General features: G+C 41.3%; 1 protein-coding gene across 7 annotated transcripts; it reads right to left on the bottom strand.

Annotated features, from left to right (window-relative positions):
- Positions 1–1,343: 1,343 nt before the first annotated feature.
- Positions 1,344–21,822, bottom strand: LOC149981460 (uncharacterized). Of its 7 annotated transcripts, XM_090242985.1 has the most exons (10): positions 21,667–21,795; positions 14,133–14,148; positions 7,587–7,602; positions 6,083–6,277; positions 5,743–5,939; positions 5,585–5,638; positions 5,150–5,174; positions 4,712–4,914; positions 4,574–4,611; positions 1,344–3,459 (listed from the first exon to the last, which is right to left on the bottom strand). In XM_090242985.1, exons 4-10 carry the CDS (start codon positions 6,267–6,269, stop codon positions 3,372–3,374), a joined length of 792 nt encoding a protein of 263 aa, XP_090099111.1. In that variant the 5' UTR covers positions 6,270–6,277; positions 7,587–7,602; positions 14,133–14,148; positions 21,667–21,795; the 3' UTR covers positions 1,344–3,371. The 7 variants fall into 7 exon arrangements, with proteins under 7 accessions (XP_090099111.1, XP_090099115.1, XP_090099112.1 ...); XM_090242989.1 differs by lacking the exons at positions 7,587–7,602; positions 14,133–14,148 and having other exon boundaries at positions 5,159–5,171; positions 21,667–21,822; XM_090242986.1 differs by lacking the exons at positions 7,587–7,602; positions 14,133–14,148 and having other exon boundaries at positions 5,150–5,171; positions 21,667–21,822.
- Between the last annotated feature and the right edge of the window lie 2,282 nt (positions 21,823–24,104).

The raw sequence follows: 24,104 nt of genomic DNA on the forward strand, positions 1-24,104 counted from the left end.
TGTGTGTAATCAAGTCTCCGTATAAATGCACCTGCACTGTGATAGTCTCAAAGGTCCGTTAAAAGCGCAGAGAGCATCATGAAGAACAAGGAATACACCAGGCAGGTCCGAGATACTGTTGTAAAGAAGTTTAAAGCCGGATTTGGATACAAAAAGATTTCCCAAGCTTTAAACATCCCAAGGAGCACTGTGCAAGCGATAATATTGAAATGGAAGGAGTATCAGACCACTGCAAATCTACCAAGACCTGGCCGTCACTCTAAACTTTCAGCTCATACAAGGAGAAGACTGATCAGAGATGCAGCCAAGAGGCCCATGATCACTCTGGATGAACTGCAGAGATCTACAGCTGAGGTGGGAGACTCTGTCCATAGGACAACAATCAGTTGTATATTGCACAAATCTGGCCTTTATGGAAGAGTGGCAAGAAGAAAGACATTTCTTAAAGATATCCATAAAAAGTGTCGTTTAAGTTTGCCACAAGCCACCTGGGAGACACACCAAACATGTGGAAGAAGGTGCTCTGGTCAGATGAAACCAAAATTGAACTTTTTGGCAACAATGCAAAACGTTATGTTTGGCGTAAAAGCAACACAGCTGAACACACCATCCCCACTGTCAAACATGGTGGTGGCAGCATCATGGTTTGGGCCTGCTTTTCTTCAGCAGGGACAGGGAAGATGGTTAAAATTGATGGGAAGATGGATGGAGCCAAATACAGGACCATTCTGGAAGAAAACCTGATGGAGTCTGCAAAAGACCTGAGACTGGGACGGAGATTTGTCTTCCAACAAGACAATGATCCAAAACATAAAGCTAAATCTACAATGGAATGGTTCAAAAATAAACATATCCAGGTGTTAGAATGGCCAAGTCAAAGTCCAGACCTGAATCCAATCGAGAATCTGTGGAAAGAACTGAAAACTGCTGTTCACAAATGCTCTCCATCCAACCTCACTGAGCTCGAGCTGTTTTGCAAGGAGGAATGGGAAAAAATGTCAGTCTCTCGATGTGCAAAACTGATAGAGACATACCCCAAGCGACTTACAGCTGTTATCGCAGCAAAAGGTGGCGCTACAAAGTATTAACTTAAGGGGGCTGAATAATTTTGCACGCCCAATTTTTCAGTTTTTTATTTGTTAAAAAAGTTTGAAATATCCAATAAATGTCGTTCCACTTCATGATTGTGTCCCACTTGTTGTTGATTCTTCACAAAAAAATACAGTTTTATATCTTTATGTTTGAAGCCTGAAATGTGGCAAAAGGTCGCAAAGTTCAAGGGGGCCGAATACTTTCGCAAGGCACTGTATTTAGTGCCACATAGGCTTAGTAGGTTACAGCTGTTGATGTTAGAGTAGTTATATTTATCTTTATTCCACACCCAAGTGCCAGGGCTGCCATTGGGCCAAAACACTTCAGGATAATGTGGTAATGCAACAACAACAAAAATACAATTTCATGATTATGATCAACCCTGTGTCTGCAAAATCACAGTATGTAGCATAATAAAGTATATATATTTATGTACACACAACCGGTCAAAAGTTTAAGAACACCTACTCATTCAAGGGTTTTTCTTTATTTGTACTATTTTCTACATTGTAGAATACTAGTGAAGACGTCAAAACTATGAAATAACACATATGGAATCATGTAGTAACCAAAAAAGGGTTAAAAAAATGTAAATATATAAAAAATAGCAACCCTTTGCTTTGATGACAGCTTTGCACACTCTTGGCATTCTCTCAACCAACTTCATAATGAATGCATTTTAGTCAACAGGTGTGCCTTCTTAAAAGTTAATTTGTGGAATTTCTTTCCTTCTTAATGTGTTTGAGCTAATCAGTTGTATTGTGACTAGGTGGGGGGGGGGGGGTATACAAAAGATAGCCCTATTTGGTAAAATACCTAGACCATATAATGGCAAGAACAGCTCAAATAAGCAAAGAGAAATGACAGTCCATCATTACTCTAAGACATGAAGGTCAGTCAATACAGAACATTTCAAGAACTTTGAAAGTTTCTTCAAGTGCAGTTGCAAAAACCATCAAGCACTATGATGAAACCGGCTCTCATGAGGACCGCCATAGGAAAGGAAGACCCAGAGTTACCTCTGCTGCAGAGGATATGTTCATTAGAGTTACCAGCCTCAGAAATTGCAGCCAAAATAAATGCTTCACAGAGGTCAAGTAACAGACACATCTCAACATCAACTGTTCAGAGGAAACTGTGTGAATCAGGCCTTCATGGTTTAATTGCTGCAATGAAACCACTACTAAAGGACACCAATAATAAGAAGAGACTTGCTTGGGACAAGAAACATGAGCAATGGACATTAGACTGGTGGAAATGTATTCTTTGGTTTGGAGTCCAAATTGGAGATTTTTGGTTCCAACCGCCGTGTCTTTGTGAGACGTGGTGTGGGTGAATGGATGATCTCCGCATGTGTATTTCCCACCATAAAGCATGGAGGAGGAGGTGTTATGGTGTGGGGGTGCTTTGCTGGTGACACTGTCTGTGATTTATTTAGAATTCAAGGCACACTTAACCAGCATTGCTACCACAGTATTCTGCAGCGATATGCCATCCCCTCTGGTTTGGGCTCAGTGGGACTATCACTTGTTTTTCAACAGGACAATGACCCAACATACCTCCAAGCTGTTTAAGGAAGGAGAGTGATGGAATACTGCATCAGATGGCCTGGCCTCCACAATCCCCCGACCTCAAACAAATTGAGATGGTTTGGGATAAGTCGGACCGCAGAGTGAAGGAAAAGCAGCCAACAAGTGCTCAGCATATGTGGGAACTCCTTCAATACTATTGGAAAAGCATTCCAGGTGAAGCTGGTTAAGAGAATGCCAAGTGTGCAAAGCTGTCATCAAGGCAAAGGGTGGCTACTTTGAATTATCTCAAAAATGCAATATATTTGGATTTGTTTAACACTTTTTTGGTTACTACATGATTCCAAATGTGTTATTTCATAGTTTTGATGTCTTCACTATTAATCTACAATGTAGAAAATAGTAAAAATATTGAAAAACCCTTGAATGTAGGTGTTCTAAAACTGTTGGCAGGTAGTGTATATTTATTTATACTCCCATCAAAAGTTGTCTCAAGCATTATATTACATTATCTTTATACTTATCCACATTAATGGAGTTAATTATTAAGCAATTTTGACAAAACACACTTTAGTTGTTCTAGACTCACTTAGGCTATAAGTGCATATTCTAACGCTTATAGTTAGTTATATTTATAGGGTTAAATTGTCAAATGTTTTGACTGTGAATAGACATTTTTCAAAATCAGACTTCAATCCACTTATTCACTCATTATTATATCTTAAAGTCTGGGGAGCAATGTGCTTCATCTTAATGTTGCACTTCATGATTGCAAACAGGCACTTCAACTGTTGCAGTGTAAGGATCAGTCACTCTGGCCAACCAATCTTTTGCCAACCTAAAGAAACAAAACCACATCAGATGTTACTGACAGTATCTTGTCCTGATATAAATCTAACATCCTTCAGCTTTATGAGAGTCAGGCCCTTGTTGTGTCATCTTAAATCCTAAACATCCATTGGATATGTTTTTCATCAAAGGGATACTTTGGAGTTTTGACAAAGAGCCCCTTTATGTACTTCCCCAGAGTCAGATGAACTCGTGGATAGAATTGTTATGTCTCTGTGTGCAGTTTGAAGGAAGTTGCTAACTAGCGCTTGTGCAATTACTAAATAGCGTTAGCGCAATGACTGGAAGGCTATGGGTATCGAATAGCATGCTAGCAGAAACCCATAGTGTCACGCCCTGACCTTAGATATCTCTGTTTTCTATATATTTTGGTTAGGTCAGGGTGTGACTAGGGTGGGTACTCTAGTTTTTTGTATGTCTAGGGTTTTTGAAGATCTAGGGGTTTTTGTATATCTATGTTGGCCTGATATAGTTCCCAATCAGAGACAGCTGTTTATCGTTGTCTCTGATTGGGGATCATATTTCGGCAGGCCTTTTCCCCTCTTTCTGGTGTGGGATCTTGACTATGTATAGTTGCCTGTCAGCACAATATTGTATAGCTTCACGTTTCGGTTGTTATTTTGTTAAGTTTGTTCGGTGTTCATTCTTTTAATAAAGAGAATGTACGCATACGACGCTGTGCCTTGGTCTGATCCTTTCAACGAACGTTGACACATAGACTTAGTTATTGTGCTAATGCTAGTCAACATTGGCTCATGAAACTATGTCTAACTTCCTTCATACTGGACACAGAGAGATAAAAATCATATCCACAAGTTCATCTGACTCTGGGGGGAGGAGATAAATGGCCTCCTTGCCAAAATCCTGAAGTATCCCTTTAATCTTCCTGTTATTATAAAAGCAATGTCAGCCTCATTGTCTTCTTCACACTGTAAAACACCCAGGAACAATTAACAGTTAGTACAACTAGGAGCTAGTGTGGTATCAATTTGCAGAATTGAATTTTGATTACTGAAGCTAACATAACATTTGAAATTGTACTTTCATCTTATCTTGATGTGACCTGTGTTCATGTAAACAATAATATCAATTAATATACTTACCGCCAGATGATACAAGGGTCAAAGGAAGAAACTGCAATCTGTGAAAAAATAACAAGGAATTCAAACTGGTTCTCCTTGTATAAAATGTGTTCTATAGAGTCACATTGTATTTAAAATAGTGTACAAATTATAGAATACCTCAGGATGTATATTAAGCTTCTTCAGAATCTCTTTGACTGCTGCTTCATTGCGAGGACACTCCAATAGTCCCTGGCTCTCATGGAAGAGACAGTCCACTGTGAGTATTACATCCTCTCTGGTCACTAGTCTGCTGCTGTCAGGTACAGTGTAGTCTGGGTTGAAGGTGTGATGCAGTACTACCAGAATGACAGGTTTACCAGCTGTCAAAAAGGAATCAAAATACATGTCAACTCTTAACCATGGATATGAGTAGCCTAGCAACGTATGCTAAATGTAATAACATGCATAAGTTACTGTTGCCATTGTCGCTTACTTTTACTTTGACCCATCTAAACATGGAAGACAGTAGCTGTCAGAGGAATTTGGTCAGATTACTGGATTACCTGGAATCTGCTGCAGTGCTGCTTCAATATCAGTCCTATAACAGGTACTTACTGTACTTACCTTTTGGAGAATCCTGCTGCAACAGAGAGAGAAGTTCAGAAATTACCCCAAAAAGTAAACTCTCTTAATTTTGTATAAAAGTTAATCAATTTTTTTGTGCTGTGACTCATTCTGATCACCCATTCAATGTCTATTAGCTGCTGGGGATGCTACAGAGAGGAGGTCACAGGGGGGTGCAGTGTAGCCATGTAATTAGTAACCCTGTGGATTGCTTCATTGCTTATTGATTGTTTTTAGCTCCCAGAGCTAATGCCCAGGCTTTAACTAAGTGGTCTAATGTGGTCTTGACAGTTCAGATTAAATTTATTTAATCATTCCTAGGAAAGTGTCTGGACACCAGCATAATACAGTGCATATTTTTGTACAGTTGTACAATCACATCAGCCGTTGAGCAAAGTAGCAAACTCTGAAATTAGAAAAAAATACCTCCAAGATTTTATGCTCAAGCGCTTCACTGGCTTCAATAATCTCCCAGTCATTCTGCAAGTTAAAATACACAGTATAAGTAAGTATGCAGGAGGTGCTACTTGGTGTTAGTATTCCCAACTGAAGCTTGCATTACCCCACTGGATAAACTACATTACCATTGGCAGTATTATGTTCACAATCATTTTGAATGCTGCTTCATTGCGATGACACTCCAATAGTCCCTGGCTCTCATGGAAGAGACAGTCCACTGTGAGTATTACATCACCTCTGGTCACTAGTCTGCTGCTGTCAGGTACAGTGTAGTCTGGGTTGAAGGTGTGATGCATCACCACCAAAATGGTAGGTTTACCAGCTGTCAAGAGAGTGAGGGACAAATAAGAGCATTTGGAATAAGATTAAACTTTTTGAGAAGTTTTTTTATGGATATTGTTGATCTGGAAATAGTCTCTGATGACAGACTGTTACAGTACACTTGGTTCTGGGTGCCAAGATTACCAGGAATCTGCTGCAGTGCTGCTTCAATATCAGTCCCGGCACGAGAGACAATGGGACAGAAAGCAATGATGACATCACTCTCCGCCGATGACGTCACCTTCGTTAAACCTTTTGTAGTGAGCCGGCGATTTATTTCCTCATGAGACCCCAGAGTATTCCCAGTCAGAATGGTAAAGAACTTCTCCATCTTCAACTCTATAGAATAATAAACATATGGTTTAAGTATGTGGTTAAGCAACTGTGACACCTCAGTTACAACATAAGCATATTCAAAGAGTCTTACAGCCTGCCATCATGATGGATCTCAGTTGCACGTTCCCTAAATGACAGCGTTGTAGGCTAACTTCAATTGTATTGAAGCCTCTGCTACAATAAAGACATCTAACTACCCTGCGGGAATCACTTGCTGTGCCCTTACAGGCAATGTCCGCTAAAATTGATGGGCACTGACAAAATGACAGAGCCAATTCATTTTCAATGGAAGGAAAGCAGATCTCGCTAAAATGAGCACGGCCAAATACGTTCAGAGAACAGAGGGATGCAAAAAGTTGGAGATAGTGGAACTTTTAGCAAAGTCCTGGTGATATCGCGGTGTGATTGACCAATTGGGGACCATAACGGTTCGACTGGTGCACAAACATTCAGCACCATGCCAGCGCCACAGCAGCACAAACTACAGTAGATATCGGGTCAAATATTCTATGGGCGCGCAAACATTCAGCAACACGGACAGCGCCACGATCAGCGCAAACTATCTACCTGCGCACAATTATTTAGGGCAATGGACAGCGCCACGACCAGCGCAAACTGATAGCTAGTAGGCTTATTGTTTTCAGACACAACCTTTGTGCATCACTACAAGAATGACAGGTTTAGGAAACAAAATATATGTCAACTCTTAACAATGGATATGAGAAGCCTAGCAACGTATGCTGAATGTAATAACATGCACAAGTTACTGTTGCCATTGTCAATTACTTTTATTTCTACCCATCTAAACATGGAAGACAATAGCTGTCAGAGGAATTTGGTCAGATTACTGAATTGCCTGGAATCTGCTGCAGTGATGCTTCAATATCAGTCCCAGCATGAGAGACGGTGGGACAGAAAGCCATGACGACACTCTCCTCTGGTGATGTCACCTCAATTAAGCTAGTGGTTACGGTGAGTTGCTGTGTTATGCCCTCATGAGACCCTAGAGTATTCCCAGATACAATAGCTAGTAGAGCTATCCTTGGCACTACAGAGAGAAAAAACATTTAGGTAAAAAATGCCTGTGCTGCAACAATGGTACATTGTGGTACATTCACATGCGTCAAATTTGTTTGCAAAGTATGTCATGAAATACATAGGGGACATTTCGGAAATATGCCCCTGAAGGTGCAGTTGTATCCGCTTTGCAGCTGCACTTTTCTTCACCTGTGCTGCAGTGCAGGGAAACGTAATAAGCTTCCCAACTGTGGGTATAATATCAAGGTTCGATTTATAACAGGTACTTTCTTACCTTTTGGAAAATCCTGCTGCAACAGAGAGAGAAGTTCAGAAATTACCCCAGAAAGTAAACTCTCTCAATTTTGCATCAAAGTTAACAGTTTTTTGGTGCTGTGACTCATTCTGATCACCCATTCAATGTATATTAACTGCTGGGGTTGCTACAGAGAGGTCACAGGGGGGTCCAGTGTAGCCATGTAATTAGTAACCCTGCTGATTGCTTTAATGCTTATGGATTGTTTTTAGTTCCCAAAGCTAATGTCTAGGCTTTAGTTAAGGGGACTAATGCGGTCTTGACGGTCCAGATAAAATATGTTTAATCATTCCTAGGAAAGTGTCTGGACACCAGCATAATACATTGTATATTTTTGTTTTAAGAAGCTGAGGGATGGAGCTGGAGAAATGTAACCTCTCTCAAATACAAAGCTATGCATGCAAGGACTGACACATGTTTTGAGGCTATATAGTGTTTGTTCACGTTTACTTTGCTTACAAACCCACAAAACAAGCTTATATTTTGGGTTCCGAATGGGTACGACAACTAAACTCATGAGGCATTTATAAGTTATATTCTTCAAGATTCATTGAGTACATGTAATTCATTTATAAGTCCAACAATAGGGATAGCAGCTGCTGATTGCCCCTTTAAAACATCTAAACTGGAACAACCATTTCAGTAATGGGTGCAAAACGTCCAAGTAACAGATTGGAATAGCAGAGCAAAATGTATGTTATTTATATTTGAGTAGCATAGGATATTTAAACAATCAACATACAGTACCAATCAAAAGTTTGGACACACCTACTCATTCAAGGGTTACTATTTTTACTATTTTATACATTGCAGAATAATAGTGAAGACATCAAAACTATGTAATAACACGTATGGAATCACGTAGTAACCAAAAAAGTGGTAAACAAATCAAAATATATTGTAGATTCTTCAAAGTAGCCACCCTTTGCCTTGATGACAGCTTTGCACACTCTTGGCTTTCTCTACCAGCTTCAGGGGAAATTATTATCCAACAGTCTGGAAGGAGTTCCCACATATGCTGAGCACTTGTTGGCTGCTTTTCCTTCACTCTGCTGTCCAACTCATCCCAAACCATCTCAATTGGGTTGAAGTCGGGTGATTGTGGAGGCCAGGTCATCTAATGCAGCACAGCACTATTTTTAGTCAAATAGTCCTTACACAGCCTGAAGGTGTGTTTTAGGTCATTGTCCTGTTGAAAAACAAATGATAGCCCCACTAAGCGCAAACAAGAGGGGATGGCGTATCGCTGCAAAATGCTCTGGTAGTCATGCTGGTTGAGTTGAGTTTTTTTTTTTTTTTTACAGGGACAGTGCACATTAATCAACGTTTCAGTAAAAGTGCCGATTTTAGCCGGCCGGCTAATTTTCAACCGCAGTCCCTGGGCAGGTTATTAAAAACAATTACAATATAGACAATAGCAACATAGGACAAGCAAGACATAGCATACAGACATAACAACATAGGACAAGCAAGACGTGGCATACAGACATAGCAACATAGAACAAAAAGCAGCTAAAAAAAGTGTGACTTAAATAATAAATAACTGACAGTGCCACCAACAAAGCACCCCCACATCTCCTCCTCCATGCTTCACAGTGGGAACCACACATATGAAGATCATCCATTCACCTACTCTGCATCTCACAAAGACAGGGCGGTTAGAATCAAAAATCAGAAATTTGGACTAATCAGACCAAAGGACAGATTCCACCGGTCTAATGTCCATTGCTTGTGTTTCTTGGCCCAAGCAAGTCTCTTCTTACTGGTGTCCTTTAGTAGTGGTTTCTTTGCAGCAATTTGTCCATGAAGGCCTGATTTACGCAGTCTCCTCTGAACAGTTGATGTTGAGACAAGTCTGATACATGAACTCTGTGAAGCATTTATTTGGGCTGCAATTTCTGAGGTGCTGTCACGACGTCCGCCGAAGTCGGCCATTCTCCTTGTTCCGGTGGTGTTCGGCGGTCGACGTCACCGGCTTTCTAGTCACCATCGATCCATGTTTCAGTTTTGTTTTGTTTTGTCTGTATTACACACACACCTGGTTTCTATTACATATCACGTTCCTTATTTAACCCTCTGGCATACATTCCTGTTCTGTCCGTGATTGTTTATGTCGTTAGTGGTTGTGTTATGTGCTAGTGTTTTTTGTATGTTCCTATTTGGAATTTTGAGTAAACTCAGTTATGTTACTCAATACCTGTGTTCTGACTCCGCTATAACTCTGCACCCAATCGCTGACAGGTGCAGTTAACGCTAATGAACTAATCCTCTGCAGCAGAGGTAACTCTGGGTCTTCCTTTCCTGTGGCGGTCCTCATTGAGAGCCAGTTTAATAGCGCTTGATGGTTTTGTAACTGCACTTGAAGAAACTTTCAAAGTTCTTGACATTTTCCACATTGACTGACCTTCATGTCTTAGAGTAATGATGGCCTGTTGTTTCTCTTTGCTTATTTGAGCTGTTCGTGCCATAATATGGATTTGGTCTTTTACCAAATAGGGTTATCTTCTGTATACCACCCCTATCTTGTCACAATACTGATTGGCTCAAACGCATTAAGAAGGAAAGGAATTCCACAAATTAACTTAAATGCATTCCAGGTGACTACCTTTAAAAAACATATATATTTTATTTTTATTTCACCTTTATTTAACCAGGTAGGCTAGTTGAGAACAAGTTCTCATTTACAACTGTGACCTGGCCAAGATAAAGCAAAGCAGTTAGACAAAAACAACAACACAGAGTTACAAATGGGATAAACAAACGTACAGTCAATAACAAGTTGGGAAAATGTATATACAGTGTGTCTAAATGTAATAAGATTAGGGAGGTAAGGCAATAAATAGGCCATAGTGGCGAAATAAATTACAATTTCGCATTAACACTGGAGTGAAAGATGTGCAGATGATGATGTGCAAGTAGGGATACTGGGGTGCAAAAGAGCAAAAAAAATAACAATATGGGGATGAGGTAGTTGGGTGGGCTATTTACAGATGGGCTGTGTACAGGTGTAGTGATCGGTAAGCTGCTCTGACAACTGATGCTTAAACTTAGTGAGGGAGATATACATCTCCAGCTTCAGTGATTTTTGCAATTCGTTCCAGTCATTGGCAGCAGAGAACTGGAAGAAAAGGCGGCCAAAGAAGGTGTTGGTTTTGGGGATGACCAGTGAAATATATACCTGCTGGAGCGCGTGCTAAGGGTGGATGTCACTATGTTGACCAGTGAGCTGAGATAAGGCGGGGCTTTACCTAGCAAATACTTATACATGACCTGGAGCCAGTGGGTTTGGCGATGAATATGAAGCGAGGGCCAACCAACGAGAGCATACAAGTCGCAGTGGTGGGCAGTGTATGGGGCTTTGGTGACAAAACGGACGGCACTGTGATAGCAAATTGGATGTAGTCTGAGTTGAGTGTTGGAGGCACTCTACTTGTAAATGACATCGCCGAAGTCAAGGATCGGTAGGATATATACAGAGAAAAGAGTCGGCCTGAGAATTGAACCCTGTGGACAACAGGCCCTCCGATTTGACACACTGAACTCTGTCTGAGAAGTAGTTGGTGAACCAGGCGAGGCCGTCATTTGAGAAACCAAGGCTACTGAGTCTGCCGAAAATAATGCAGTGATTGACAGAGTCGAAAGCCTTAGCCAGGTCGATGAAGACAGCTGCACAGTACTGTCTTTTATTGATGACGGTTATGATATCGTTTAGGACCTTGAGCGTGGCTGAAGTGCACCCATGACCAGCTCGGAAACCAGATTGCATAGCGGAGAAGGTACGGTGGGATCCAAAATTGCCGATGATCTGTTTGTTAACTTGGCTTTCGAAGACAGGGCAGGATAGATATGGGTCTGTAACAGTTTGGTTCTAGAGTGTCTCCCCTTTGAAGAGGGGGATGACCGCGGCAGCATTCTAATCTTTAGGGATCTCAGACGATACGAAAGAGAGGTTGAACAGGCTAGTAATAGGGGTTGAAACAATTGCGGCGGATAATTTTAGAAAGAGAGGGTCTAGATTGTCTAGCCCAGCTGATTTTGTAGGGGTCCAGATTTTGCAACTCTTTCAGAACATCAGCTATCTAGATTTGGGTGAAGGAGAAGCAGGAGGGGAGCTTGGGCAAGTTGCTGCGGGGGATGCAGAGCTGTTGGCCAGGGTAGCCAGGTGGAAAGCATGGCCAATCGTAGAAAAATGCTTGTTGTTTCCTAGCCTCAGTGCAGTGGGCAGCTGGGAGGAGGTGCTCTTATTCTCTATGGACTTTACAGTGTCCCAAAACTTTTTAGAATTTGTGCTAAAAGATGCACATTTCTGTTTGAAAAAGCTAGCCTTTGCTTTCCTATCTGACTGAGTATATTGGTTCCTAACTTCCCTAAAAAGTTGCATATTACAGGGGCTATTCGATGCTAATGCAGTATGCCACAGGATGTTTTTGTGCTGGTCAAGGGCAGTCAAGTCTGGAGTGACCCAAGGGCTATATCTGTTCTTAGTTCTACATTTTTTGAATGGGGCATGCTTGTTTAAGATGGTGAGGAAAGCACTTTTAAAGAATAACCAGGCATCCTCTACTGACGTGATGAGGTCAATATCCTTCCAGGACACCCGGGCCAGGTCGATTAGAAAGGCCTGCTTGCTGAAGTGTTTTAGGGAGCATTTGACATTGATGAGGGGTGGTCGTTTGACCGCAGACCCATTACGGACGCAGGCAATGAGGCAGTTATTGCTGAGATCCTGGTTGAAGACAGAAAAGGTGTATTTAGAGGGCAAGTTGGCCAGGGTAATATCTATGAGGTTGCCCGTGTTTACGGATTTAGGGTTGTCCATGATAGGTTCCTTGATCATTTGTGTGAGATTGAGGGCATCTATCTTAGATTGTAGGATGGCCGGGATGTTAAGCATATCCCCGTTTAGGTCACCTAACAGTACGAACTCTGAAGATAAATGGGGGGCAATCAATTCACATATGGTGTCCAGGGCACAGCTGGAGGCTGAGGGGGGTCTATAACAAGCGGCAACAGTGAGAGACTTACTTCTGGAAAGGTGGATTTTTAAAGATTGAATCTCAAACTGTTTTGGCGCAGACCTGGATGGTATGACAGAACTCGGCAGGCTATCTCAGCAGTTGATTGCGACTCCGCCCCATTTGGCAGTTCTATCTTGACGGAAAATGTTGTAGTTGGGGATGGAAATTTCAGCAATTTTGGTGACCTTCCTAAGCCAGGTTTCAGACACGGCTAGGACATCAGGGTTGGCGGAGTGTGCTGAAACAAAGGCTTTTACGGTTACAGAAGTCAACAAATGAGAGTTAGCGGGCCGGGGCTAGCAGATCGGTCTTCGGCGACATCGCAGTGGAAAAGCCTGTTGAAACCACACTGGACGATTACATTGGCAGACCAGTCATGATGGATAGGCTGGGGCTCCGTGTTGACAATAAAGGGTCCAGGCCAGTTGGCAAAAGAGGTATTGTAGCCCAAGAAGTTAGCTGGTATATGGGCCTAGCTCAAGGCTAACTCGTGCTTGCTTCGGGACAGAGGCGTTAGCTAACAGTAGCCACTCAATTACAGCTAGCTAGCTGCGATGATCCGGTGTAATGGTCCAGAGCTTGCGGCAGAAATCATGTGATGTGGTTGAAAGAATAAAGCTGGTTGAAAGAATTCCAAGAGTGTGCAAAACTGTCATCAAGGCAAAGGGTGGCTACTTTGAAGAATCTCAAATGTAAAATATATTGATTTGTTTAACACTTTTATGGTTACTACATGATTCAATATGTGTTACTTCATAGTTTTCATGTCTTCTCTATTATTCTACAATGTAGAAAATAGTAAGAAATAAGGAAAACCCTGGAATGAGAAGGTGTGTCCAAACTTTTGACTGGTACTGTACATGCAAAAACATAGATATTAAAACAAACTATTCTAAAAATCTACCTGCAAAAGAGCATGCTGGGAAATATGATAATAATGGGCATGGTTTTGGTTCAATGCTGGCTATTAACACCAACAGTGGGGTTATTTTACACCACTGAGTGTTAATTTAATTGTTAATTTAATTATTGCATCGACACTAGAAATGTTACACTGACAAATCAACACTGGTCAATTTGCTGTGTGCTATGAAAGGGACACATCTGCAGGCTTTCTATACATTTAAAGAATCTTTTAGAATTCTGAAGAACTGTTGATGCAAGGTTATTCTTGGGCAAGAGTTCTCCAAGAAACCTTAAGAGCTGAGGAAGAACCATTAAAGAACCTTCATTTTTTTCAGTGTATGGGCGTGCAAAAGTTCTGTACCATGGACAGCACCACGAACAGCACAAACTGATAGGTAGCAGCCCTATTGTTATCAGACAACCTTTTTTTGCCAAGATGCCCATTGTTCCTATTCCCCTGAAATGTTGAAATGTTAAATAAATAGAAGATGATTGCAATACTGATCTCAGGACTCTTTGATATCCTGCTACAGGCAGTTACCACAAGTTAATTGGGACCCAGATACTGCAAAATATATGTTTGATTTCACAGTAGGCATACCTTTTGGAGGTTCCTGCTGCAACAGAGAGAAAAGTTCAGAAATCACACCAGATTGTATTATAAACAATTTATAAGATTACAATGCTTTATTGCATGATGACGTCACCCTTATTAACGCCGCATATTTAAAATTGAATTAATGTCAATTATCTAATTTAATTGTACAGTTGGTAATATCAGCTGACAAGAATCAAAGTTTGAAATGAGAGTATATGCTACACATGCAGTACCTGGATGTTATTCTGCTCATAGGTCTCCATGTCATCTGCATTCCCCACATTGAATAAACACACTTTAACACTCAGCACTAGCTAATAGAAATAAAAATCACATTTGGTGTGTCATTCGATTTTGAATGCACATGATTCAAAATCGAATGACACACCAAATGTGATTTTTAGTGATTTTTAGCTAATTATGGAAAAATGTCTTGTAATTAAACTTTATTTAACCAGGTAGGACAGTTGAGAACAAGTTCTCATTTACAATTGCGACCTGGCCAAGATAAAGCAAAGCAGTTCGACACATACAACAACACAGAGTTACACATGGAGTAAAACAAACATACAGTCAATAATACAGTAGAAAAATAAGTCTATATACAATGTGAGTAAATTAAGTGAGAGGAGGTAAAGGCTAAAAAAAAGGCCATGGTGGCGAAGTAAATACAATATAGCAAGTAAAAACAATGGAATGGTAGATTTGCAGTGGATGAATGTGCAAAGTAGAGATAGAAATAATGGGGTGCAAAGGAGCAAAATAATTAAATAAATAAATACAGTAGGGGGAGAGGTAGTTGTTTGGGCTAAATTATAGATGGGCTATGTACAGGTGCAGTAATCTGTGAGCTGCTCTGACAGCTGGTTCTTAAAGCTATTGAGGGAGATAAGTGTTTCCAGTTTCAGAAATTTTTGTAGTTTGTTCCAGTCATTGGCAGCAGAGAACTGGAAGGAGAGGCGGCCAAAGGAAGAATTGGTTTTGGGGGTGACCAGAGAGATATACCTGCTGGAGCACGTACTACAGGTGGGTGCTGCTATGATGACCAGTGAGCTGAGATAAGGGGGGACTTTACCTAGCAGGGTCTTGTAGATGACCTGGAGCCAGTGGGTTTGGCGACGAGTATGAAGCGAGGGCCAGCCAACGAGAGCGTACAGGTCGCAGTGGTGGGGAGTATATGGGGCTTTGGTGACAAAACGGATGGCACTGTGATAGACTGCATCCAATTTATTGAGTAGGGTATTGGAGGCTATTTTGTAAATGACATCGCCGAAGTCGAGGATTGGTAGGATGGTCAGTTTTACAAGGGTATGTTTGGCAGCATGAGTGAAGGATGCTTTGTTGCGAAATAGGAAGCCAATTCTAGATTTAACTTTGGATTGGATATGTTTGATGTGAGTCTGGAAGGAGAGTTTCCAGTCTAACCAGACACCTAGGTATTTGTAGTTGTCCACATATTCTAAGTCAGAACCTTCCAGAGTAGTGATGTTGGACAGGCGGGCAGGTGCAGGCAGCAATCGGTTGAAGAGCATGCATTTAGTTTAACTTGTATTTAAGAGCAATTGGAGGCCACGGAAGGAGAGTTGTAGGCATTGAAGCTTGCCTGAAGGGTTGTTAACACAGTGTCCAAAGAAGGGCCAGAGGTATACAGAATTGTGTTGTCTGCGTAGAGGTGGATCAGAGACTCACCAGCAGCAAGAGCGACATCATTGATGTATACAGGGAAGAGAGTCGGTCCAATAATTTAACCCTGTGGCACCCCCATAGAGACTGCCAGAGGCCCGGACAACAGATCCTCCGATTTGACACACTGAACTCTATCAAAGAAGTAGTTGGTGAACCAGGCGAGGCAATCATTTGAGAAACCAAGGCTGTCGAGTCTGCCGATGAGGATGTGGGGATTGACAGAGTCGAAAGCTTTGGCCAGGTCAATGAATACGGCTGCACAGTATTGTTTCTTATCGATGGCGGTCAAGATATTGTTTAGGACCTTGAGCGTGGCTGAGGTGCACCCATAACCAGCTCTGAAACCAGATTGCATAGCGGAGAAGGTATGGTGGGATTCAAAATGGTCGGTAATCTGTTTGTTGACTTGGCTTTCAAAGACCTTAGAAAGGCAGAGTAGGATAGATATAGGTCTGTAGCAGTTTGGGTCGAGTGTCCCCCCCTTTGAAGAGGGTGATGACCGCAGCTACTTTCCAATCTTTGGGAATCTCAGACGACACGAAAGAGAGATTGAACAGGCTAGTAATAGGGGTGGCAACAATTTAGGCAGACAATTTTAGAAAGAAAGGGTAAGTAAATTCTCGCTGTCTGTGGGAAGTTTGTTTACATCTTGAATTGATTCTTGAATGTTAGGGCCTTTGTTAACGTCTGTAGGAAGTGTGTTTGGCTCGCCTCGTGTGGCTGAGTAGTTGCCCCTTGCATCTGACAAGAGGTCCTCTTGAGGCCTACTTAATGGTGCTAAGATTTCCATCTGCAAATATCCCTAATGCCAATAACATATCTATAGAAGAAAATGAATAACAAACTAGGAAAGAGGTCTTTGAACATTTGCAGCATCTTTACCTCCTTATTGTTCATGACTGACTGTATTTCACTGACCCTGCAGAGCGACACAGACAGGATCACCTGTTACTGAAATACAGACAAGAGGGTAGCTGTATCCCAACATGGCGACCAAATCAAAATGGGCGAGTGGGGGTGTCGAAAGGAAAGTAGTGAGCATGTCGAAAGGAGTGGGTGTGTCGAAAGAAATGGGTGTGTCGAAAGGAGTTTTGATTGAACTTGTGAGTTTTTTTTCTTCCATTTCTTATTACGCAACTACCTTACATTGAGATATAGTTTGGACTTCTGTTTTCAAGCCAGATGATGAGTCTGAGTCATATTTAAAAGTTACTTATTAAAGGTATTGACGATGGGGTCTACAGTTGCTTCATGTGTTGTATGTGTGTGATTACTGTGATGTTCACCCCTGACATTGGCTACTAGGTAGCTACTTCCCATGCCGTTGCAGGACAGCAGTTGTCAGTCAAGCGGGAGCAAGGGTACTGTGTCCCGGTATTGTTGTCGTTCATGCCCTCCCCATTGAGTAAAAGACCTCCCCAATGAGTAGTAGACCTTATGTAGAGTTGAAGTCGGAAATTCCCTGTCTTAGGTCAGTTAGGAGCACCACTTTATTTTAAGAATGTGAAATGTCAGAATAAAAGTGGAGAGAATTATTTATTTAACCTTTTATTTCTTGCATCACATTCCCAGTGGGTAAGAGGTTTACATACACTCAATTAGTATTTAGTAGAATTGCCTTTAAATTGTTTAACTTGGGTCAAACGTTTCGGGTAGCCTTCCACAAGCTTCCCACAATAATTTCGGTGAATTTTGGCCCATTCCTCCTGACAGAGCTGGTGTAACTGATTCAGGATTGTAGGCCTCCTTGCTCACCTTTTTAGTTCTGCCCACAAATGTTCTATAGGATTGAGGTCAGGGCTTTGTGATGTCCACTCCAATATCTTGACTTGTTGTCCTTAAGACATTTTGCCACAACTTTGGAAGTATGCTTGGGGTCATTGTCTATTTGGAAGACCCATTTGCGACCAAGCTTCAACTTCCTGACTGATGTCTTGAGATGTTGCTTCAATATATCCAGATAATTTTCCACCCTCATGATGCCATCTATTTTGTGAAGTGCACCAGTCCCTCCTGCAACAAAGCACCCCCACAACATTTTTTTTATTGAATTGTTTTACCTTTATTTAACTAGGCAAGTCAGTTAAGAACAAATTCTTATTTTCAATGACGGCCTAGTGGTTTAACTGCCTGTTCAAGGGCAGAACGACAGATTTGTACCATGTCAGCTCGGGGGTTTGAACTTGCAACCTTCCGGTTACTAGTCCAACGCTCTAACCACTTGGCTTCCCTGCCGCCCCCGTGCTTCACGGTTGAGATGGTGTTCTTCGGCTTGCAAGCCTCACACTTTTTCCTCCAAACATAACGATGGTCATTATGGCCAAACAGTTCTATTTTTGTTTCATCAGACCAGAAGACATGTCTCCAAAAAGTACGCTATTTGTCCCCATGTGCAGTTGCAAACCGTTTCTCTTTTTTATGGCGGTTTTGGAGCAGTGGCTTCTTCCTTGCTGAGCAACCTTTCAGGTAATGTCATTATAGGACTCGTTTTACTGTGGATATAGATAATTTTCTACCTGTTTCCTCAGCATCTTCACAAGGTCCTTTGCTGTTGTTCTGGGATTGATTTACACTTTTCGCACCAAGGTATGATCATCTCTAGGAGACAGAACGCGTCTCCTTCCTGAGCGCTATGACGGCTGCGTGGTTCCAAGGTGTTTATACTTACGTACTATTGTTTGTACAGATGACCGATATACCTTCAGGCGTTATTAACAAGAAATTTGTGGAGTGGTTGAAAAACAAGTTAATGACTCCAACGTAAGTGTATGTAAACTTCCGACTTCAACTGTATGTATGTATGTATGTATGTATGTACAGTGGGGCAAAAAAGTATTTAGTCAGCCACCAATTGTGCAAGTTCTCCCACTTAAAAAGATGAGAGAGGCCTGTAATGTTCATCATAGGTACACTTCAACTATGACAGAAAATCACATTGTATGATTTTTTATGAATTTATTTGCAAATTATGGTGGAAAATAAGTATTTGGTCACCTACAAACAAGCAAGATTTCTGGCTCTCACAGACCTGTAACTTCTTCTTTAAGAGGCTCCTCTGTCCTCCACTCGTTACCTGTATTAATGGCACCCGTTTGAACTTGTTATCAGTATAAAAGACACCTGTCCACAACCTCAAACAGTCACACTCCAAACTCCACTATGGCCAAGACCAAAGAGCTGTCAAAGGACACCAAAAACAAAATTTTAGACCTGCACCAGGCTGGGAAGACTGAATCTGCAATAGGTAAGTAGCTTGGTTTGAAGAAATCAACTGTGGGAGCAATTATTAGGAAATGGAAGACATACAAGACCACTGATAATCTCCCTCGATCTGGGGCTCCACGCAAGATCTCACCCCGTGGGGTCAAAATGGTCACAAGAACGGTGAGCAAAAATCCCAGAACCACACGGGGGGACCTAGTGAATGACCTGCAGAGAGCTGGGACCAAAGTAACAAAGCCTACCATCAGTAACACACTACGCCGCCAGGGACTCAAATCCTGCAGTGCCAGACGTGTCCCCCTGCTTAAGCCAGTACATGTCCAGGCCCGTCTGAAGTTTGCTAGAGAGCATTTGGATGATCCAGAAGAAGATTGGGAGAATGTCATATGGTCAGATGAAACCAAAATATAACTTTTTGGTAAAAACTCAAATCGTCGTGTTTGGAGGACAAAGAATGCTGAGTTGCATCCAAAGAACACCATACCTACTGTGAAGCATGGGGGTGGAAACATCATGCTTTGGGGCTGTTTTTCTGCAAAGGGACCTGGACGACTGATCCGTGTAAAGGAAAGAATGAATGGGGCCATGTATCGTGAGATTTTGAGTAAAAACCTCCTTCCATCAGCAAGGGCATTGAAGATGAAACGTGGCTGGGTCTTTCAGCATGACAATGATCCCAAACACACCGCCCGGGCAACGAAGGAGTGGCTTTGTAAGAAGCATTTCAAGGTCCTGGAGTGGCCTAGCCAGTCTCCAGATCTCAACCCCATAGAAAATCTTTGGAGGGAGTTGAAAGTCTGTGTTGCCCAGCAACAGCCCCCAAACATCACTGCTCTAGAGGAGATCTGCATGGAGGAATGGGCCAAAATACCAGCAACAGTGTGTGAAAACCTTGTGGAGACATACAGAAAACGTTTGACCTCTGTCATTGCCAACAAAGGGTATATAACAAAGTTTTGAGATAAACTTTTGTTATTGACCAAATACTTATTTTCCACCATAATTTGCAGATAAATAAATAAAAAATCCTACAATGAGATTTTCTGGATTTTTTTTCTCATTTTGTCTGTCATAGTTGAAGTGTACCTATGATGAACATTACAGGCCTCGTCTTTTTAAGTGGGAGAACTTGCACAATTGGTGGCTGACTAAATACTTTTTGGCCCCACTGTATGTATGTATGTATGTATGTATGTATGTATCAATGCGACATCCACTGAACAAAAATGTAAAGTGTCCGTCCCATGTTTTATGAGCTGAAATAAAAGATACCAGAAATTTTCCATATGCACAAAAAGCTAATTTCTCTCCAATTTTACATCCTTGTTAGTGAGCATTTCTCCTTTGCCAATATATTCCATCCACCTGACAGGTATGGCATATAGAGAAGCTAATTAAACAGCATGATCATTACACAGGTGCACCTCGTTCTTCGCACAATAAATGGCCACTCTAAAATGTGCAGTTTTGTCACACAACACAATGCCACAAAATGTCTCAAGTTTTGAGGGAGCATGCAATTGGTATGCTCACTGCAGGAATGTCCACCAGAGCTGTTGCCAGATAATTGTATGTTAATTTCTTTATCATAAGCTGCCTCCAACGTCATTTTAGAGAATTTGGCAGTACGTCACAACCGCAGACCACGTGTAACCACAATAGCCCTGGACGTCCACATCTGGTTTCTACACCTGCGGGATCATCTGATCAGCCACCCGGACAGCTGATGAAACAGGAGTATTTCTGTCTGTAATAAAGCCCTTTTGTGGGAAAAAAAAAACGAATTCTGATTGGCTGGGCCTGGCCCCCCCGTGGGTGAGCTCGGCTCCCAAGAGGGTGGGCCTATGCCCTCCCACGCCCACCCATGACTGACGGTTTTGAGTAGCAACAAATCTGCCCAACTAGCTGACTTGATTTCCATACACACACACACACTCCTTTCGACACACCCACTCGCCAATACTCCAGATTGTCATATTGTGCTGCAGCTACCCATACATGGAAATACAGTACATAGCCTAATTACATTGTGGTTGGGGCAAGAAAAATATGCCCAATTTAATAATATAAATTTGTTTACCTGCACAATACTCTCTCGATGTCAATCAACAGAGAAAATAAACAAACTAGTCCCAACGTCAGGTTTGGATGAGAGGGTCGTCAAATACCAGATCAAAAGTGGTATTATCTTATGAACATGTTATGTAAACATGTCTGTACTGCTTCTACTTTCACGCTTGAAACATCCTCATGATTTCGGGTAATCAGAAAGTGAAAGTGTCCACAGCCCGTTGGTCGGGGATAACGTTCAACGCATATTCAGCCAACACTCTTTTGCTCTGACAAAAATAATTGATCTATTCGTTTTTATTGGTTACTTTCACAACAGCTCATTCTTGTCACAACAATACAAAATGTTCGAATTGCATTACACAATGCAAATATTGATTGGTTTTACCATAATAATCTACATGAATTTGTGAGTTCATTGACTTACTATTTCACTGACCATGCAAAGCAACACAGAAAGCTTCACTTGTTATTAAAATACATAGCCACAATCGATGTAATTGGCTGAGGCAAGAAAAATATGTGCAATTCAAGAATATCAATTCGTTTAGCTACTTACCGCACAATATTGTCACGATGTCAACCAAGACAGAAAATAAACAAAGTAGTCACAAACAGCAGGTTTAGATGAGAGGGTCGTCAAATACCAGATCAAAGTCGTATTATCTTAACTTGATCTGTCTGTCTGTACTGCTCTTCCAGTAATCAGAAAGTGAAAGTATAAACAGCCCGTTGGTCGGGGATAACATTCAAGGCATAATCAATCAACACTCTCGCTCTGACAAAAATAAATGTATCTATTCGTTTTTATTGGTTACTGTCACAACAGTTCTTTCTTTTCACAACAATACACAATTATCTGATAAAGTAAAGGTCTAATTGCATTACACAATGCAAATATTGATTGGTTTAACAATAATAATCTGCATGAATTTACGAGTTCATTGACTGACTGTATTTGACTGACGCTGCAAAGTAACACAGACAGGATCACCTGCTACTGAAATACATAGTTAATTACACCGATTGTGGCTGAGGCAAGAAAAAGATGTGCAATTCAAGAATATCAATTCGTTTAGCTACTTACCGCACAATATTGTCACGATGTCAACCAAGACAGAAAATAAACCAAGTAGTCACAAACAGCAGGTTTAGATGAGAGGGTCGTCAAATACCAGATCAAAGTCGTATTATTTTAACTTGATCTGTCTGTCTGTACTGCTCTTACTTTCACTCTTGAAACGCACAGATAGAACAATGAGACAGATTTTTAACCGGATGTGTAAATGTGCTTGAAGTTGCCACTCACAAATATGGTAGCGAGAGGAAGCCCACTTGCGGGCAGCGGCAGAAGGATGAATTTTTTGTCCGAAATTCCGTTATGAACAGAGTGGACTAAGTTTTGTAGACTTTACCCTTTGCAATCGTTTTTTAAAATCGCGTTGTTTAGAAGGATTGCAAAAGCAAACTGAGTTATTGCACACGCTTACTTCACAGAATAGGCTTTTCCCTAATGGAAATAGCCAGAGACATGCTAGAACTCGCCAATAGGATGTTGGTAGCTTGTGCTTGGCTCTGCTCACCATGGGTGTGTTCGTAAATTAAATCTGGAGTGCCAGAGTGCGTTTAGGGCTTTCGTAAATTCAGAGCGTTGTCAGATTGTCATTTGTAAATTCAGAGCGTTTACTGCGCACACTGTCACTGAACGATCTAACTGAGGAGTAGGCTTGATCCGAGCGTTTTGACCTCACAACCGCAGTCAAGCACCCAAGCTAATTGGCTAAAACGGGTGCTGAGCGTTAGTCGATTCATCAGTTATTCTGCGCTCTGGCACACTCAGACAATAGCGCTCTGAAATCGGAGTACATAGCCAGAGCCAATTTACGAATAATTCGTTTTTATTGGAAACGACAGGCTGGGGTCTAGCTTGGTTTAGTTCAAAAAATATATTTGGTGCAAGTGTCAGTAGCATCTTTGGCGCCCCCTGACAACGGGGAGTCAAGGAAATTTCTGGTTGCGACAACAAATCAAAAAGCTGTAACCAACAAGTAAGTGCAGCATGATATGGGCACACCATTTAGGCCTTATTTTTAACCAAATTTTGCAATTGAGATTTAGAGAAAAACTGTTGGAATCATGGAAATATAATGATCATTCTAATTCTATAGTTGGAATATAATAGTGGGCACATTGAATAGTGTTTAACATGCCAACGAATGAAAATGCCAGGGAGGAGTTATTGTGACAGGGTAGGAACCAAAGTGATGGTCAGAGTTTTCTAGGGGACCCTATAATCTTTGGCTACATTTAATGTTTTATCTTAGCTACTTCATGTACTCATGCATTGCATAGTCCTCTTTGATTTAGAAGATACTGTTGCACAAACATGCTGATTTAGGTCACACCATCCCTGGCATAATCTGGAGGTACAGCTAGCTACGTTTGCTCAGACTCAGTACATTTATTAGCTAGCTAACTAGTGTTAGTGGCTAACACAATTTAGGCCCAACATGCTAAGAAAATACAAACTAGCCGTATGCAGATGTAAGAAACACAAACTTATAGTGTGAAAAAAATCTCTCTTTCTCTCTTGCTTCTCTTTCATTATGGAAGAAATTAATATTTTCAAAACTGTTCAACTATTTTCTTTCTCTTTGAGTCAACTACTCATCACATTTTATACACTGCAGTGCTAGTTATATGTAGTTAATGCTTTCAGTACTAAATTAATTCTCTGATCCTTTGATTGGGTGGATAACATGTCAGTTCCTGCTGTAAGAGCTCGGATAGGCTGGAGGATGTCCTAGGAAGTTGTCATAATTAAATAAAATCAAAATGTATTTGTCACATACACATGGTTAGCAGATGTTAATGCGAGTGTAGCGAAATGCTTGTGCTTCTAGTGTAGTATGATCTAAAATAAGGACGCGCGACAACGAGGTTCTAGCTCCAGCATGTTTATTAACCTAACCCTCGCATGTCCTACCTAGGTACGGA

Source organism: Oncorhynchus mykiss, chromosome 8, assembly GCF_057628025.1.
Source record: "Oncorhynchus mykiss isolate SJ-2025 chromosome 8, ASM5762802v1, whole genome shotgun sequence".
In the NCBI taxonomy this organism is placed as follows: Eukaryota; Metazoa; Chordata; class Actinopteri; order Salmoniformes; family Salmonidae; genus Oncorhynchus; species Oncorhynchus mykiss.

Coding starts and splice junctions, on each gene's coding strand:
- LOC149981460 (XM_090242984.1), bottom strand. CDS start 6,269: ATGGAGAAGTTCTTTACCATTCTGACTGGGAATACTCTGGGGTCTCAT. Junction 5,639..5,742: donor TGAACATAATACTGCCAATG/GTAATGTAGTTT, acceptor TTTAACTTGCAG/AATGACTGGGAGATTATTGA. Junction 4,612..4,711: donor AGCTTAATATACATCCTGAG/GTATTCTATAAT, acceptor ATTTTTTCACAG/ATTGCAGTTTCTTCCTTTGA.